This window comes from Oppia nitens, unplaced genomic scaffold, assembly GCF_028296485.1.
Source record: "Oppia nitens isolate AA-2021 unplaced genomic scaffold, nextdenovo-longstitch-racon4-pilon3 scaffold4_pilon_pilon_pilon, whole genome shotgun sequence".
NCBI lineage: Eukaryota > Metazoa > Arthropoda > Arachnida > Sarcoptiformes > Oppiidae > Oppia > Oppia nitens.
In genome coordinates this window covers 673,339-690,245 of record NW_026533232.1, presented here as the reverse complement: position 1 = coordinate 690,245, position 16,907 = coordinate 673,339, and the positions used below count along the sequence as shown (strand labels likewise).

Genomic DNA, 16,907 nt, shown 5'->3' with positions numbered 1-16,907 from the left:
TTAACAGTTGAATACAATAAAATTTCTAAATAATATTTCACTGCATAGTAATAATTGATTTTTTTTATATAAGTTAAGTATAGTTATTAAAAAAAAATAATAATGACAAAAAAGCTAACAGTGCTGATGACACCGGCCAACTTTGTCGGTCCAATAATGTCCAGTATCGGTATTGGCGAAGTATTACGCGACAGTGGCCATCGAGTAGTGTTTGCCGTACGGGCCAGTTGGCGACCAAAACTCCAGGCACTGGGCTTTGTAGTGGAACTGTTAGGCGGAGAACAGGAGGTTGTCAAAGATACTGTCGAAGATAGTTTGGAACTGATTAAGAATATGATAAGCAATCGGACGCCACTTGAAAAAGGTTTGAATACGTTTACAACTGAAATGATGGCCGACTTGATAGCCATTGGCGAAGCCGATGAACCCTACTATCGGCAAATCATTGATCGCCACAAACCCGATGCCATCATTTCGGATAATGTGATAAATATGCCGTCGGTTGTCAACTCTGGTAGCGTATGGATAATGTCAAACAGTAATAATCCGTTATCGCTAGACATGTGTCTGGAGGACAACCGGTTGCCGCCATCGCTATTGGGTAATCACATTCAACATGTGTTTTATGTCATAATTAATATATCATATCGTATAATAGGTCTGCCTATCAATGATAAGAGTCTATGGGATGACTATCGACGACAAATCAATGAAACCAGATTTCAAGCGTTCAAAGTCTGGGCCGATTGGCTTCAATCGCATGGATGTCCGGCACCGGCTGCTAATCAGCTATGGTTTCCGTCTCCGTACGCAAACTTTTATTTAATACCCAAAGAGCTGGACTACACTGACATTAGGCCACTGCCCGACAACTTCTATCAGTTTGATTACTATAAGCGTACGGCCAATGAGGACGTGTTTGAAATACCGGAACAGTTGAGACAGAAATCAGGAAAATTAATATATCTTTCGTTGGGATCGATGGGCAGCGCAGACGTCGACCTAATGAAACGTTTAGTTGCTATGTTAGCCAACAGTGAGCACAGGTTTATTGTGTCCAAAGGTGTCAATCACGACAAGTATGAGTTGGCGGACAACATGTGGGGCGAAAGGTTTGTACCACAGGTAAAGGTGCTGTCAATTGTCGACCTATTTCTAACACACGGCGGCAATAACTCTATTACCGAATGTATGTATTTCGGTAAACCTATGTTAGTGTTCCCATTGTTTTTCGATCAGTTCGATAACGCACAGAGAGTTGAGGACAAGGGTTACGGTATACGACTCAATCCATACGAGTGCTCTGAACAACAATTATTGCAATCAATTGATAAGATATTAAATGACAATAAATTGATTGAAAAGTTACGACAAGTTTCTCAAAGAATACAAACTGAGAAACTAATTGAAAAAATACCGGAAATAATTGATAGATTAGTTAAACAGAAATCAAAATAATTAGTTATAATTAAATATTTTTTTTTAAAAATTGTTTTATTTTTAATTTAATTATAATAATAATCAATAAAAAAATTTGTTTATATTAATATTGTATTTATTTTTATTTTATAAAATTAATAAAACTATAGATTTTTTTCTCCAAAAAAAAGTCATTACAAGTATTGTAATCAGGGTTTTAAAAATGGCAGGCATTAACAATAGATGCCAATTTTGCCAAATGCCTGCCCTGCCTCTGCCATGCCCTGGACATCTATTTTCAGGTGGTGACACCTATTATTTTAATTATATATTATTATTTTATCTATAAAACATTGTTTTATCGATATTTGTTTGTATTTTTGTTTTGTATATCTTTACTTAAAAGGTAATATCATTGGAATTAATTATATTAATTGAAAATTTAATTAACAAGCTAAAAACAGTAAATTACATTATTTTTTATAAATACAGTTGCTTTATAGCAATTAAATTTGGCAGACAAATAAAATAGATGCCCAAAATGCCAGGCATTTATGGCATCTATTTGGGCATTGCCAGGGCAGGCATTTATTTCCTTAAAACCCTGATTGTAATACAAGTTTTACTGTTTCTATAGAAACACAAAACAATAGCAATGTTTTTGTTTTGATACCAAAACAAAAACTAATAAATAAATAAATAATTGTTTTATATTTATAACACGTTTTTTAAGCGTCAAGTCTACCTCACGTGCGGCCATTTGGTGGCCAAATTAGTTGACTTGTAATGTCCACAACAATATCGACACGACAGTCGGTATCCGACCAGTTGTTCGACTCGTTGACCGCCGAAAACACGCGACTAATGATTGAGTTGTCAATTGATAGACAATTGCTGAGTGTTTTGGAGATTTACCGAAATTTATCGCACGACTGGCGATCGCAATGTGTTTGCCGACAACGGACGGCTCCAATCGCGGCATCGATAGACGAATTGGACACCAAATATCACCGTTTGTTGGATAGGAAACGCCGACAACAGTCAATGCGATGTAACGGCGAATCAAGCGCTGACCAAAACAATACGCGACCGATAAGTGTTCGCCGATTATCACATGAAGCGGACAACAATGCCGACATCAACGAAGATACAGTGGTTACGGCTGGCGGTCTCGAGATTATCGACGGCATCGATACTTTGCCGTCAAACGACTGCTTCAATGACGACCGACAACTTATGGACGACTCGCGCGATGTGATTATTAACGGTCAATCAATAGACGAGTCCACCGACGACGGCGGCGACAGTTATTCGGCAGACGGTTTTGTTGCTGAATTGGCCGAACAAATGCCGATTAAACGGGAAATGGATGTAAACATAACTAAAGAAAACGTTTCATCACTGATGACCACCAGATCTCGCAAGACGTGTGCCAACAACAGTCAAAAGTCTCGGCCACCGAAACGATTGGCCACAAAACGGTCGCAAATGAAGATAAGCGATGAAACCCGAAGTGAAATTATCGATCATATGATCAACGGTATGGGTGTCGTACAGGTGGCCAATATATACGGTCTGAACATCAGTACGGTGTCGATGATTATGAAGCGCTATCGTGACTTCGGGTACAAAACAAAACAGAAAACTGGTCACCGAAAACCACTGTTGAGTCCACATCAGAAGCAAACAATTATAGATTGGATGGATGCCGACTGTACGCAAACGTTGGATCAGTTGGCCGAACGATTGACCATTACTTTTGGCAAAAAGTGTTGCCAATCACGGCATCCGATTGCCAGTACTGTACGCGAGTTTCACTTTTCGTTCAAACGAATGGCCACACTGTTGGAAGTGGACAACAGTGCCGATACTATTGAAGCGCGCTATGAGTTTGCCCGACGTTGTCAACAATTGATAGCCGCCGACAATACCGATGACGATCGACCACAACAACAACGACTAGTGTTTTGCGATACAATTATCGTACAGATTTGGTCGCGAAATAGGTCTCCACTCGGCGGCGGTGTTGTAAAGCGTACGGCCACTGTCCGCAATCGCACCTATAGTATCTCATGGGCTATGTCTGATCGATCGGTGTTGGCTATGAATATTCAGGAAATTCCGGCCAACAGTGAAGTTCAGCCGATTTTTGTCGAGTTTTTTGGAAATTTTATTGCTAACAATGCTATCATTACTGACAACGACAACCACACCGCTGGTATGCATCTGATTGTCAACAGTGATCACAATACCGATGCTGTCATCGAAATGGTTGACAACAGTGGTGGTGATGGTTGTGTCGGACACGATATCACATTTTTGCCGCCATTTTCGCCGTTTTTGAATCCAATTGAAGGACTATATACTGATTGGCAAACATTTATAAGACAAATACAAAAACCAAATAATGAACGAGATTTACATAACAATGTTATTATGAATACCAATGCTTTCACTGATAACAGACAGACCAGTCATTACGTACAGCATATAAAACAATTGTTGAATCGGTGTCTAAATCGTGAAGTAATTAGTGGTAATGTTTGAACACAACAAAAGTTTTATTTTTAAAAAACTTATGCTTAATCTTAATAGATTTTGTTATTAATTTAATTTTAATAAATTTTTAACAAACAATTAGTAATTTATTACTACCGGTAAGTTATATACTGTATATAATGATTTTTTTTGGAACAATTTAAATGATTTTTGTTTATTAACAAAAAAAATATGATAAGTTTCTCTCTCTCTCTCTCTCTCTCTCTCTCTCTCTCTCTCTCTCTCTCTCTCTCTCTCTCTGACTGTATAAACAATATTGTAAAAAAAATAATTATAATTTTTTTTAATAAATAAAAGTTACTTTTTATACTATGATTAAACGTAATTTAAATATATTATAACTTTATATACAAATAATATTATTAAAAAAACATTGTTTATGTTTATACACTGTTTGTATACTAATAATAATAAGCAATGCATTGCATTGCCATTAGAAACTAAAAACAACAATTGATTTGTTGTTTTTATTTTTATGATATTTTATTTTATTAAATTGAAATAAACAAATGTGATTACAATTAATGTAACAATTTAGTTAATTGGGATTAGTAGTCATCAATCAATTGGTGTCCGACAACAACAACAATGTGTGATATAGTACTCAACGATTTGTTGGACGAGTTATCCGAAGACAATCGCCGATTGCGACAAGAGTTGACATTTCAGACACAATTGGTGAATGTCTTAGACGATTATCGGCGGCTGACGATGACTGCCAAAACACGATGTGTTTGTCCGCAAAATCGCCAGACATTTGCCGATACGAATCAATTGGACATCAAATACAAGCAGTTGATGTCCGGCGCCAATAAATCGCAAGATGTTGTGATAGTGGCCAACGATATTGTCGAAGAAGGAGAACAAGTGGTGCTAAGAAAATCTACACAAGAAGTGATTAGACGACCGCCGGTGACGACCACATCATCAACAACGACAACGAAGACAACTGAGGTTGAAATGAGTAGTTCAATGAAAAGGCGCAAAACAACTGATGACGACTTTGTCGAAGTCATCGAAACTGATCCAAAAGTTGTTAACCACAACAACAACAACAGCAATGAAAATTGTGCCAACAATACAAATCGTAAGACATATCACTGCCTACAATGCCAACAACAGTACGGATCACCACTTGATCTCAATATACACATCAACAGTATTCACAAATCGTTACAGACGTTTGTTTGCCACGAATGCAAACAATTGTTCCAAACGTACGACCAATTGGCCCAACATTTGAATACAAGTCATTCAAATCGATTACTATCACCTCAGAAGCCGTCGCCGCCGATAAGTTTGCCTTCAATGCAGTCACCTATAGTCCAGATTTTAATACCAAATCAGATACCGATTGGCCAGTTGTCAGCTTCATCGTCGTCATCATCATCAACAACTATAACAACAACATCATCATCGGTGATAGCGCCAGAAAAAGTGTTAGTCAACGCCCGCAGGTATCAGTGCCCGGAATGTTCGCAAATTGCAGATTCGGAGGCCATATTAGGCCAGCATTTGTTGGCCGCACATAAAAAACTATTGGCCTATCGTTGCAACGATTGTTTCGAAATGCTTTCCAGTCATCAACAGTTTGTCGTACATCGGCAACAATCGCATCCGAAGTTAGTTACCGTCAAAAACAACAACAATACTAACGCTAATAGCAGCACAAACAATGTTATCAACAAAGCTGGCCAACAATCGGCTGCCGCTTCTCCTCAACAACAACAGCAAAAGTCAAAATCAAAGATAACATCAAACACTGATAATCGTTGCCGATATTGTCCGCAAGTTTTTCCGAGAGAAAGTGCTCTACGGCTACACGAATACAGCGACCACTTGGCCTGTAAGTACTGTGAACTGGTTTTCAATACGATAGCAGAGCTGCAAACCCACGAACAGCTGAATCATTTGGTCTGTTCGGTCTGCAATCAGGTGTTCCGCAAATATCATCAGCTGATCAAACATAAGACTACTTTCCATCACATTTGTCTGATTTGTTCCCAAATGTTTCTATCGGCCACTGAACTCAAACAACACGATCTATCAGCTCATTCAAGTTGTCCACAGTGTGGCATAAATTTTCTCAATCGCGATGTTATGGCCAAACATGTGCGCTCATTTCACTCTACGCCAAAACCAACGGCACCGCCAACAGTGCCACCGCCATCATCACCACAACTATCAGCATCATCACCGGTGAATTTCAAGTGTGTGATATGTTATAAAACTTTCCCGAATAGCTCTGCACTAATCAGTCACCACCAACAGCATCCCAAGTGTCCGGATTGTGGCCAACTGTATCGTACATCCTATCAACTGATGGCACACAAGATGAGATCGTGTCGGAAGGGAACAGTCAGCCGATCGTGCGCCGACTGTCGTTTGGTGTGCGCTAATGAACACTGCTATGTTGGCCATCGGCGCGACGTACACCACGACCAGTGCTATTCGTGCGGCGATTGCGAATTCATTTCACTGGCCACCGATGAGCTAACTAATCATCGGGCAATAGTTCACGGGATCGATCCTACTGCCAAAATAACGGCGCCACCGCCGTCGGTAGCGGCCGCTGAGTCGACAGAGTCAGACGTATCGTTATTTGATGTGTCCATCATTGTCTACCAGTGCTCAGTCTGTAAGCGTACGTTTGAATCGGATCGTCAACTAAACGATCATATGGTCAACGATCATAAGATTAATTCTGTGAAATACTTGTGCAATAAGTGTCGGCGATATTTCGATACAACCAATCAACTGATCCAACATCAGGTTGTGTGCAGTGGACCACAAAAGCGAAACAACAACTTTCGTAGCCCTAATTCAAGCAGCACTAGTAGTCGTAGTAGTAGTAACACTACGGCTGGTGCTGCTGCTGCTGCTATCACTGATGGTAGCGATGATCAACAATTCAAGTGCCGTACGTGTCAAATGATATTTTATGACCAAATAATTCTTGAGACACACGAAATAGTTGTTCACAATACACAACAGACCTATAGTAGTAGTAGTAATACTGATCCGACGACATCCGAGACGACGACAACAACAACAACAACGAAACCGACAACCAGTTCAAAAAATAAGCGAAAAAGTTCTCCACAATTACTATGCGATAAGTGTCACAAACTGTGTGTTTCGGCACAAGAACTAAGCGATCATCAAAAACAATGTCATCCGTCGCCGACAGATAAAGCCATCGATATTCATGACTTTACTACCGATGCCGCCAATCATTCCGATATGTTATCTATTGATGAAACAATTCCAGCAAATGAGTGTCAATTAGATTTAGGTTTTTTTTAATTTTTTTAGTTATTGTTTTTTTAATCACAACATTAACAACAAAATTTTTTACTAATTTATTTTTTATCAATTAAATTTTTTTTAGATGATATTCAAGATCTACTAAAACCAGAAATTATTAAACAACAACAACAAAACAATATGAAAGTAAAACCTAATCAGCGATTGACTAACAACAACGATATGGACACTACTTGTTCCGACAATACTAGACGACATACCAATCCAGTTGCCACTAATGCGGACAATAGTAGTGGTGGTGGTAGTAGTCATCGTCGAGATGAAGCGATTAATACATTACGGACCGAACTCCAGAACTTTAATCAAAGTAAACGACTTTGAAATTAGTTAAAGATTTTCTATTAATTGATTGTAATTTTTGTTGTTATTGTTGTTGTTGTCTATGAAATCAGTTAAAGTTAAACAAGAAGAAGAAGAAGAATTGGTTATCAATATTGATGATGAAGAAGAAGAAGAAGACGAGTATATCGAAGGAGTTTTGCCATTAGATCCATGAGTTTTATTTTTCGACCGAAAAATTACTCACAAAAAATGTTTTAATTTTTTTTAATAAATAATAAACAAAACATAAAACTCATTGAATTTAGTTTATATATAATAATATTAAATTAATCAAAATGTTTTTTTTCTTATATTTTTTATTTAGTTAATTAATTATATCAATCAATCAATCAATCAATCAATTATTTATTCATTCATACAGTATTTGTTTTGTAAATGTCGTTCAATAATAATAATTAAAAAAAATTGTTATTTTTATTATAACCGGTACATTAAAAATATTTATATATGTATTATATTTTATAAACAATTAGTTATCAATCAATTATAACCATGGTAATATCCATTATCAATTTTGGTGATACTATTTATACCTGTATTTATGCCATAACTAAATATTATTGAAACTTTTTCAAATTTTAATTACCGATAATATTACTATATATGTAATACACTGTACACAACACAGTATTACTAATTTTTTAGTATTAAATTTCAATTAAATATACATTATTATTATTATTATTAAAGTAAAAATTAATGATTAAATACTTTCTTATAACAGTCTGTATAATGTGTTGTAAAAATAATTATTTGCAACAAAAAAAAAATAACATTTAATTACTTTTAAATACTTTAAAAATAACTTTTTTTTGTGTTTCTCTATCTCTCGTAATTAGTGTGTTTCCAATGGAAACAACACACTCTACTGTATAAACACATTGAATATATTTATATGATATAAATGTAATAATCAATGAATTTTATTATTGAATGAATTACAGTATTTATAGAGTACTTTAAACTGCAGTAATATTTTCCAATGCATTGTATGTTTTGATGATAAAACAAAAAATGTTTTTATGTTTTGTTTACATTTTGTTTACTATTATTATTAATAAGTCTATTGACTCACACATTGTCTGACTATTTGTTTTGTTTTGTTTTGTTTTGTTTGTCTGTATGTATGGTCTGAACAATCACTTTGTTTGTTGTCTTTCATCAAATTTCATTGTCCCGATCATCGATTGGCGGCGGCCTCGTCAGCGTCAGCGGCCGCGACCTTACAGTAACCACCAAAATGTCTTCACCACCAATCGCTTGTTCAATGTCCTCCTCCTCCGCCGCCACCAATTCATCGGCGATAGTTGTCAACGACGTATTGGACGAGTTGTACGAAGAAAATCGTCGACTGGCCGATGAATTGGCTTACGAGCGGCGATTGACTGCCGTATTGGACACTATCCGTCGCGATTCACTTGTATTGGTCAACGATTGCAAATGTAATCGACAACTACAACGAAAATCAGTTGGCAGTGGCAGTGGTGGCCGCAGTTCGACAGCCGACGAACGTGTTCACAGACTTATTGACAATAATAAATTATATCAGCGGCTGATTGACGACAAACAATCGGTATCGCAAATCAGTGGCCAACAACAACAACAACAGCCGTCAAGACATGAGCTGGCATTCAATGGCAAGCATTATGTCATTGAGGACTCGGCGGCGATATCCACGACGACATCTAAGCGCAGATCATCGATGCAATCGCTACAAGAGAAACACCATTTGCCACCCGATGTGACCATAAGTGAGATCAGTATTGTCGGCGGTAACGGTATTAGTGGTGGCCAACAGCGCACCTCCGGTGGTAAACAATTGTCGTCGTCTGTCGGTTCGCCTAAAAATTCATCGTTGTTGTCATCGATGGCCTATCGATGTCTTAAATGTAATAAAACTTTTTCCAATTCAGATGATCTCAACCATCACTCGAATACTGTTCACCGAACCATTCAATCACAGTTTCATTGTCGCGAATGTCGCCTTATATTTCCAACACGTGAACAGTTGACCACACATTTGATTCAGGAGCACACCTACAGCGGAGGTGGTGGTGGTAGTAGTAGTAGTGGAACAGGTAATCGTGTGTCGCTGCCACAGATTCCACAATTTAGTTGCCAAATGTGTCCGAAAGTTTTCCAAAAAGGATCGGCACTATTGAATCACATGTCGGTCCGGCACAATGTAGCCGCCTATCGGTGTCCGACGTGCGACTGGAAAGGCCGGTCGACACAGTCGCTCAACTATCACTACAATGCCAGACACTGTCCGAAAGCAGCGGCAAACTCGCCAATGAAATCGTCGGCTATGCGAAAGATTGGCCGACGTGTACGCTGTCAGCACTGTGATTGGACGGGCAAATCGTTGGCCGCCAAATCACGTCACATAACTACCACTCATAGAAAAGCGTTGGACGACAATGAAAGTGGTGGCAATAATAATAAGTCATCGAAGTTTACATTTATGAGCCAATCGTTGCGTAATTGGTTAGAGACGACACCGCCGAAGACAAAAGTGCAGTCAAAGCCACAGCAGCCGTTACTGCCGCCGCCGCCTCCACAACCGTCGAAAACAACAATTACCGGTAAATATCGTAAAACTATATACAAGTGTCCGCTTTGCGAGTGGACTGGTAAGTCAGCAGCTTCTTATTGTTATCATAAAAAAGTTCACAAGAAATGGGAAGCCATGAAAAAGTCGACGACAGCACCAGATAGTCAACAAAAGTTTACATTTGTTTCAGACATATTGAAAGGCAAATCTACCGTTAAATCTAAACTTCCAGTAATTCGCAGTATTATATTGCCAACGGTTACCGCTTTGGACGATCGCCAAAGTACGGGCGCCGCCGGCGACAATGTCTACTACCGGTGCTACGATTGCCAAAAAGATTTCGATTCGGTAGACGATTTAAAAAGACATGCATCGACTGTACACCAGAATATTCATCCGTATTGTTGCGACAAATGTTCGGCCATTTTCAGCTCGTGGTCACAATTGTCTACTCATTCTGAACATATGCATAATCGTCAATTAGATCAGCCCTCCTTCTCATCAGCAGCTGATCCGTTAGAGTACGTTAGTACCACCTACTCGGCAGCCAACGAACCGGCGGTCACTGTTGTAGCGCAGCCAACAAACAAGACGACGACAATTATCGGTAAAAATACGTTTATGAAGACGAATGACAAACAAAACAACTCACGAAAACAAAAGCCTAAGACTGATAGTTTCAAATGTCAGATCTGTGTGTTTGGCGGCAAAAATATTGTCGAACTTATCCGACATTTGGCGGCCGAACACGCCGTCAATGGTTACAATTCCACTCTATACCAGTGCAGCGAATGTACGGCCAGTTTTTCGAAAGACATTAGCATCAGATATCACTTGACATCCATACATAAGATTCCGGCCTTCGAGTGTCTCCAATGCTTTTGGGTCGGTATGTCTAAACAGTCGCTCAATTATCATGAAAAAAGCAAACATCAGATAAATAGTAGTATCGGCAGTAGTGGTGGTGATGTTAGCGGTAATGGCGAAGAATCTGGTGGCGAACAATTGAACGATAAATATGTCGGCGGCATCAATGACCGAATGATGCAGCAAATAATGGCCACCGCTATCTCGGGCCACGCCCGCGATAATCGAAGCAAGAAACAATCGATGCAATCATCATCATCGGATGACCAATTGGCGGCGGCGGTTACCGGTGGAGGACAACAACATGACGACTTGCGTGACGATGTTATCACTAGTGGAGATATGGATGACATGATATTGGACTTTGACATTGGTATGCATTGTTTTTGTTGACGGATCTATTTGAAGACATTTTTTGTTTTAATCTTTTTTTGTTGTTGTCTGTCTTTGTCCGACACAGATATAGTCAAACAAGAAGTCTCTGACGAATTAATACAATCCATTGCAGCTGAATATCAGCCACTTCTTCCTGTTACTCATGATATTATCAAAACTGAATCTGAATTTTTTTAATCACTAATTTTTTGTTTGTTTGTTTGTTTTGTTTGTTTTATTTAGTTTTTAAACATTACATTTACACACAATTGGGATATAAATTTATAGATTTTACTTTTATTTTGTTGTTATTATTATATTATTATTATTATTAAATTAAGAATAATTTACTGGTAATAATTACAATTTTTTTTGTTTGTAAAATTTATTTTTTAATATTTTGTAATTTACAAAATTTATGTGTCATTTATGTTAAATTATTATTATTATTATTACCAGTAAATTAATCAAGTATTATTATTATTATTAAGCTCTATTTAATACCTATAATAAGTTTAATACAAGAAAATATAGTGAAATTTTCTAAAAAAAAATTGTTTTAGATTTTTTATTTATTATTAATTACTATTATAAATTTACAGTAATACTATTACAATATTTATAAATTTACTTAAATTCATTTGAAAATATTACAAGATTTTACGGTAATATTATTTTTTTTTCAATAATTACCGGTAGATTACATTTGTTACAAACAAACAAAAATCTGTAAATTAAAACATTGTATTTATTATAAATAGTTTCTAATTATTTAATAATAATAAAAAAAATTAATAATAACTATTATAATAAAAATATTACCTTTTTTTTAAAAAAAAACTAACAAAATTATTAGTTGGCTAATTAATTAATTGAATCAATAATAACAACAAAAATAAAATTAAATATTATTAACAACTCATACAATGTATATCAACAAAAAAAATTACGGTAAATTTATTATTAAGAAAAAAAACAGATACATACTCTATCAAAAAAATTAATCTAGGTAAGTTTTAATTAATTAATTAATTTTTATTACAAAATTTTCTTTTCAACCAACAACAACAACAAAATCAATTACCGGTAATTGATTTTTTTGTTGGTTACTGTTTCTACCTTTCAATTTGTATTATTATTATTATTATCTATTTATTACCTGTATCTGTATTGTTATTATTATTATTACAAGCCTGTATAGGCCGAAAACAATCGGGACAGTATGCTATTGGAGCGGGGACCTTTCGGATAGGTGCCGGCCGGCGGTAACAGTGTTTTGCATTCAGAATTTTCGTGACCATAGCCCTGGCAAACAATATCGGGTAGTCGGGATAGGGCCATACGTAGCAATAGTTTCATAAATTCTACGGCCTCTTTACCGCACCGGCTTTCGACCAGATTTTCGATGCACTGGAGAAAGCGCCTGTAGGCGCAACAACCGGCCGGTATACGTTTGTCCCATTCGACTTGTGTGACCACTTCCAGTGCCGCCTGAAGATCTTTGACACATATACGTTGGGTACGTTGGGCACTGTTCAGACAGCTGGCGTGCTTTAGATAACTGTGCCTATCGGGTGTGGGTAACAGGGTATCAATAGTTGGTGGGGTGGGTGAGTAGTAGAGACAGGTTATAGATGTATGGATGGAAAGGTATATAATTTATTTTATTATTAAATCATTTATTATAAGTTATATTTTAATCTGTTTTTTTAGTTTACTATATATATATATACAGTATATAATAGTAGATTTTTTTTCAACAACAACAACAAAAAATACTTAACTGTAGTTGCGATCCGCGGGTACAGTACTCGGACAGTAGTCTCAGCGAACCCTCAGTAACAAACTGTATGAGCTCGCGTTGCAATGGTGTTGAGCACCGGCGGGTATAGTTTCGTAGACAAAAGTCGGCTTCGCGAAGATAACCGCACTGTTTGTTCAGTTCGTTTTCGGTGGTGGCAATGCCGGCCGGATTCTGGGTAAACACCAACAGTGTAGCCGCGCACAGATCCAGTTCCCTCAGATGACACGACTGTGCCGACACTGATGTCTGGTAGCCACGAATGGACAACAGGGCCGCACACAGCCAGGTAAACACGACTACCAATTGTTGGGTCATTATCACTACTACTACTACTACTATCACTTTAAAGGTTATGTATATAATCTATAATCCTATCTCTCTCTCTCTCTCGGTAGGTTAGGGTGCGCCGCACTCGTACATACACTTGAAATAAAAAAAATTAATTTGACAGCCCTTTCCCTTTCAGATAATCCCTATAGATTTATTTTTTTGTGTCTGTATGTGTGCACCGGGATAGTGAACAGTTAGCTAACCTCCTCCTCCTCCTCTTTGTGTGTGTGTGTGTGTTTGTTGACACACTTATGTTAGATATAAACTATATATACATTTATATATTTTTAAAAAAATCTAATTAATAAAAATGACTAAATTAAAAACTATTGGGAAATTTAATTAAAAATAAAAAATAAAAATAAAATTTGATTTATAGTTATACAATATTATACATAATCATACAGACAAACAAAAAATATATATTAATATTAGTGAAAATAAAAAGTTTCTTTTTTGTTGTATAAAATTTATTATAATCTGAATATCAATTACAATCTCAAAAGTTATGCTAATATATGTTATGTTACAACTTATGTAATATTGAAATATATTATATATACTGTATATAACGTAACAGTGTGTCTGTATATATAAGGCATAAAATTTGTGGGTATTTTTGCATTAAAAATAATGTGAAAGTGTTTTTATATTATTATTATAACTATTATTATTATTATTACTATTACAGTATGGTGTGGGGGACGGGTATACTATTATGTGCTGTATCTATATGTATTGGGTGTGGGTGCTGGTTTGTTTAGGGGACAGGGAGATTATATCATCAGTATTATTATTATTATTATTATTATCATCTCAATTTGGTAATCTAAAAAAAAAATTCATGGGAACTGGTGCTGACCCGAAAACAACAAATAACAATAATAATAATAATAATTTTTATTACTATATATATTATTATTATTATTATTTATTTTACATTTAGATTTTATATCAAAATCAATAGTATAGTAATTATTAAATCAAAAAAAAAAATTATATTAAAAAAAGTGCATATAAAATATGTATAAAAATATTTATATTATATATATGTATATAATATTTAGTGAATCTTTAGTTTGTTTTTTAATCAAAAAAAAAATTTTTTTTATTAAATAAATTTAATAATAAGATTTGCATATTTAAATATTGACATAGAAAAACAAATAAATAAATATATATATATTTTTTAATTAAATATTCAGTAAAATAGTTGTTCAAAAAACTTTTGTTGTTTTTTTTTAAAAAAGTTTAGTTTAACGCATGTGTATATTTGACAACAATTTTATAGTATAGTAGTATTTTTATGTACTGTAACTATACATATGTTTGAATGTATGTATGCATTACGTACTATACATGTATATAAACTTCTATTGAAAACAATGTATGACTCATCACTTGTATAGTAGAGTGATCAACAACACAACCAGTAATATCACCTGTATTTTAATTATCAAAATAAAAAACGGAAGTGAAATTAAATTTAGATAGAATAAAATTATTAATAAAATTTTAAAAATTTATGCACACAGATTATTTTTTTAAATTTAAAAATTTATCAAATTTACTATTAATAAAAATCGATACTAAAGCATTAAATATATATTTTTTAAAATAACTAATATTCTATTTTGAAAATATAAAATATTAATAAAAAAAATTTTTTTAATAATGCACAGTTTTAATTTAAAAATTTATTAAATTTAGTATTAATAAAAATCCATACTAAAGCATTAAATATATATTTATTTATTTATTTTTTTATTAAAATAACTAATATTCTATTTTTTTTAAAAAAATAACAAATATGAATGAAAATTAATATATAGTTTTAGTTTTGAAAACAGTTTATTTGATCACCCTATTTGGCAACAGGCATACCGTATGAGTCATCATCATTGCATTTGCATTGCTCTCTCTCTCTCTCTCTCTCTCCTACAGGCTGTACATGTTTTTAAAAAATGCTCCCCCCTATTGTAAATCTATTATTGTCTATGTCTATATACATATACAGTACTACTACTGGGGGTAATCTATACTATACACACTGGTTTTAAATACAATAATCCCCCCCCGTCTCACATAGTAAAAATACGTTGTATATACATATATTATCAACGTGTATAAATTTATATATGTATTGACGTATATATACGTATAAATGTCTAATATATATTAGTTGACTTGCGCTTTTCTAACCAAATAAAACTAAATATGCATGCTACAATACCCACTGCTAGTATTATATACAGTATAATATATTTAATTGTGCAACACTTTATATACTTAAACTTAAAATTATTACCATAAATAACGTCTATGTATTTTAGTTGTATTATAGCCAATAATTTTTAATACAGTATTAGTAGTTAATATAAATTTTATATGTTATATATATATACTGTATATAAATGTTTTTCTAGTCACCCTTACCCTCCATAGAGGAACAGTATTTATAGCTAACTGAGCCATATATATATATTAAATAGACGACTGGTTTGCCATTGAGTGTGTGCAGCACTGTATGTATGTATATATACTACAGTAGTATATATAGTGTATTATTGCATAGACATCGGTGTAATAACAGTCATAATAATACTAATAATATGAGACTACTATTAGACACTTAAATAATATTAAAAATATAAGTGTGTGTACTGTATATGACATGTTTGCCATTTATATATGCAATTAAATGTTTTAGTATTAATTTAATATTTTATATATTTATATATACATAGTTAATATATTTTTGATAATTAATTATTATTATTATAAAAATAATAAACATTTTTGTTTAAAAAAAAAAAATTAAAATACTGTGTCTGTGTTATTAAAAATAAACATTTTGTTTCAAATTTTTTTTTGTAAGTGTGTGTGTATCCCATCATATATTACACTACTATATATACATGCTATTTTTTCAACTATTAATGCAACTAGTGTATTTATTAATTAATTAATTAAATTTTAATATATATTTGTGAATAGCTCAATTTAGCTATATATATATATATATATATATATATATATATATACAGTATATTTATAGATAGATAGATATGTAAATGTATATATACAGTAGATATATTAGATAATTTATGCAACTATTTTATAATAATAATAATAATTTTATATATGACAATAATAATAATAATGATGATGATGCAAATTGTTGTAATACCTTAATAATAATTATTATTATTATTAAATAACAACAATCAATATATATATATATATATATTAACATTATATGCCAATAAACTAATTAAAAAAAAAAATATTAGATAGATCAAATTAAAATTTTTAATATCAAAGTGACAT

The 16,907-nt window shown here is 34.0% G+C and overlaps 4 protein-coding genes across 6 annotated transcripts; 3 read left to right on the top strand and 1 right to left on the bottom strand.

The window, feature by feature from the left end:
* Positions 1-51: 51 nt before the first annotated feature.
* On the top strand, positions 52-1,458 carry LOC128959743 (uncharacterized UDP-glucosyltransferase YdhE-like). Its single transcript, XM_054305749.1, has 2 exons — positions 52-601; positions 659-1,458. Exons 1-2 carry the CDS (start codon positions 103-105, stop codon positions 1,456-1,458), a joined length of 1,299 nt encoding a protein of 432 aa, XP_054161724.1. The 5' UTR covers positions 52-102.
* A 3,055-nt stretch (positions 1,459-4,513) lies between these two features.
* LOC128959742 (zinc finger protein 420-like) lies at positions 4,514-7,801 on the top strand. The gene is made up of 3 exons (XM_054305748.1): positions 4,514-7,273; positions 7,370-7,612; positions 7,698-7,801. The coding sequence occupies exons 1-3, from the start codon at positions 4,567-4,569 to the stop codon at positions 7,799-7,801; spliced, it is 3,054 nt and encodes a 1,017-aa protein (XP_054161723.1). The 5' UTR covers positions 4,514-4,566.
* Positions 7,802-8,634: 833 nt separating this feature from the next.
* Positions 8,635-11,714, top strand: LOC128959504 (zinc finger protein Xfin-like). 3 transcript variants are annotated; one of them, XM_054305465.1, is made up of 3 exons: positions 8,635-9,482; positions 9,561-11,441; positions 11,529-11,714. In XM_054305465.1, exons 1-3 carry the CDS (start codon positions 8,888-8,890, stop codon positions 11,639-11,641), a joined length of 2,589 nt encoding a protein of 862 aa, XP_054161440.1. In that variant the 5' UTR covers positions 8,635-8,887; the 3' UTR covers positions 11,642-11,714. The 3 variants fall into 3 exon arrangements, with proteins under 3 accessions (XP_054161440.1, XP_054161441.1, XP_054161439.1); XM_054305466.1 differs by having other exon boundaries at positions 8,635-10,232; positions 10,317-11,441; XM_054305464.1 differs by having other exon boundaries at positions 8,635-11,441.
* A 914-nt stretch (positions 11,715-12,628) lies between these two features.
* Positions 12,629-13,562, bottom strand: LOC128959741 (uncharacterized). Its single transcript, XM_054305747.1, has 2 exons — positions 13,228-13,562; positions 12,629-13,010 (listed from the first exon to the last, which is right to left on the bottom strand). The coding sequence occupies exons 1-2, from the start codon at positions 13,560-13,562 to the stop codon at positions 12,629-12,631; spliced, it is 717 nt and encodes a 238-aa protein (XP_054161722.1).
* Positions 13,563-16,907: the final 3,345 nt, after the last annotated feature.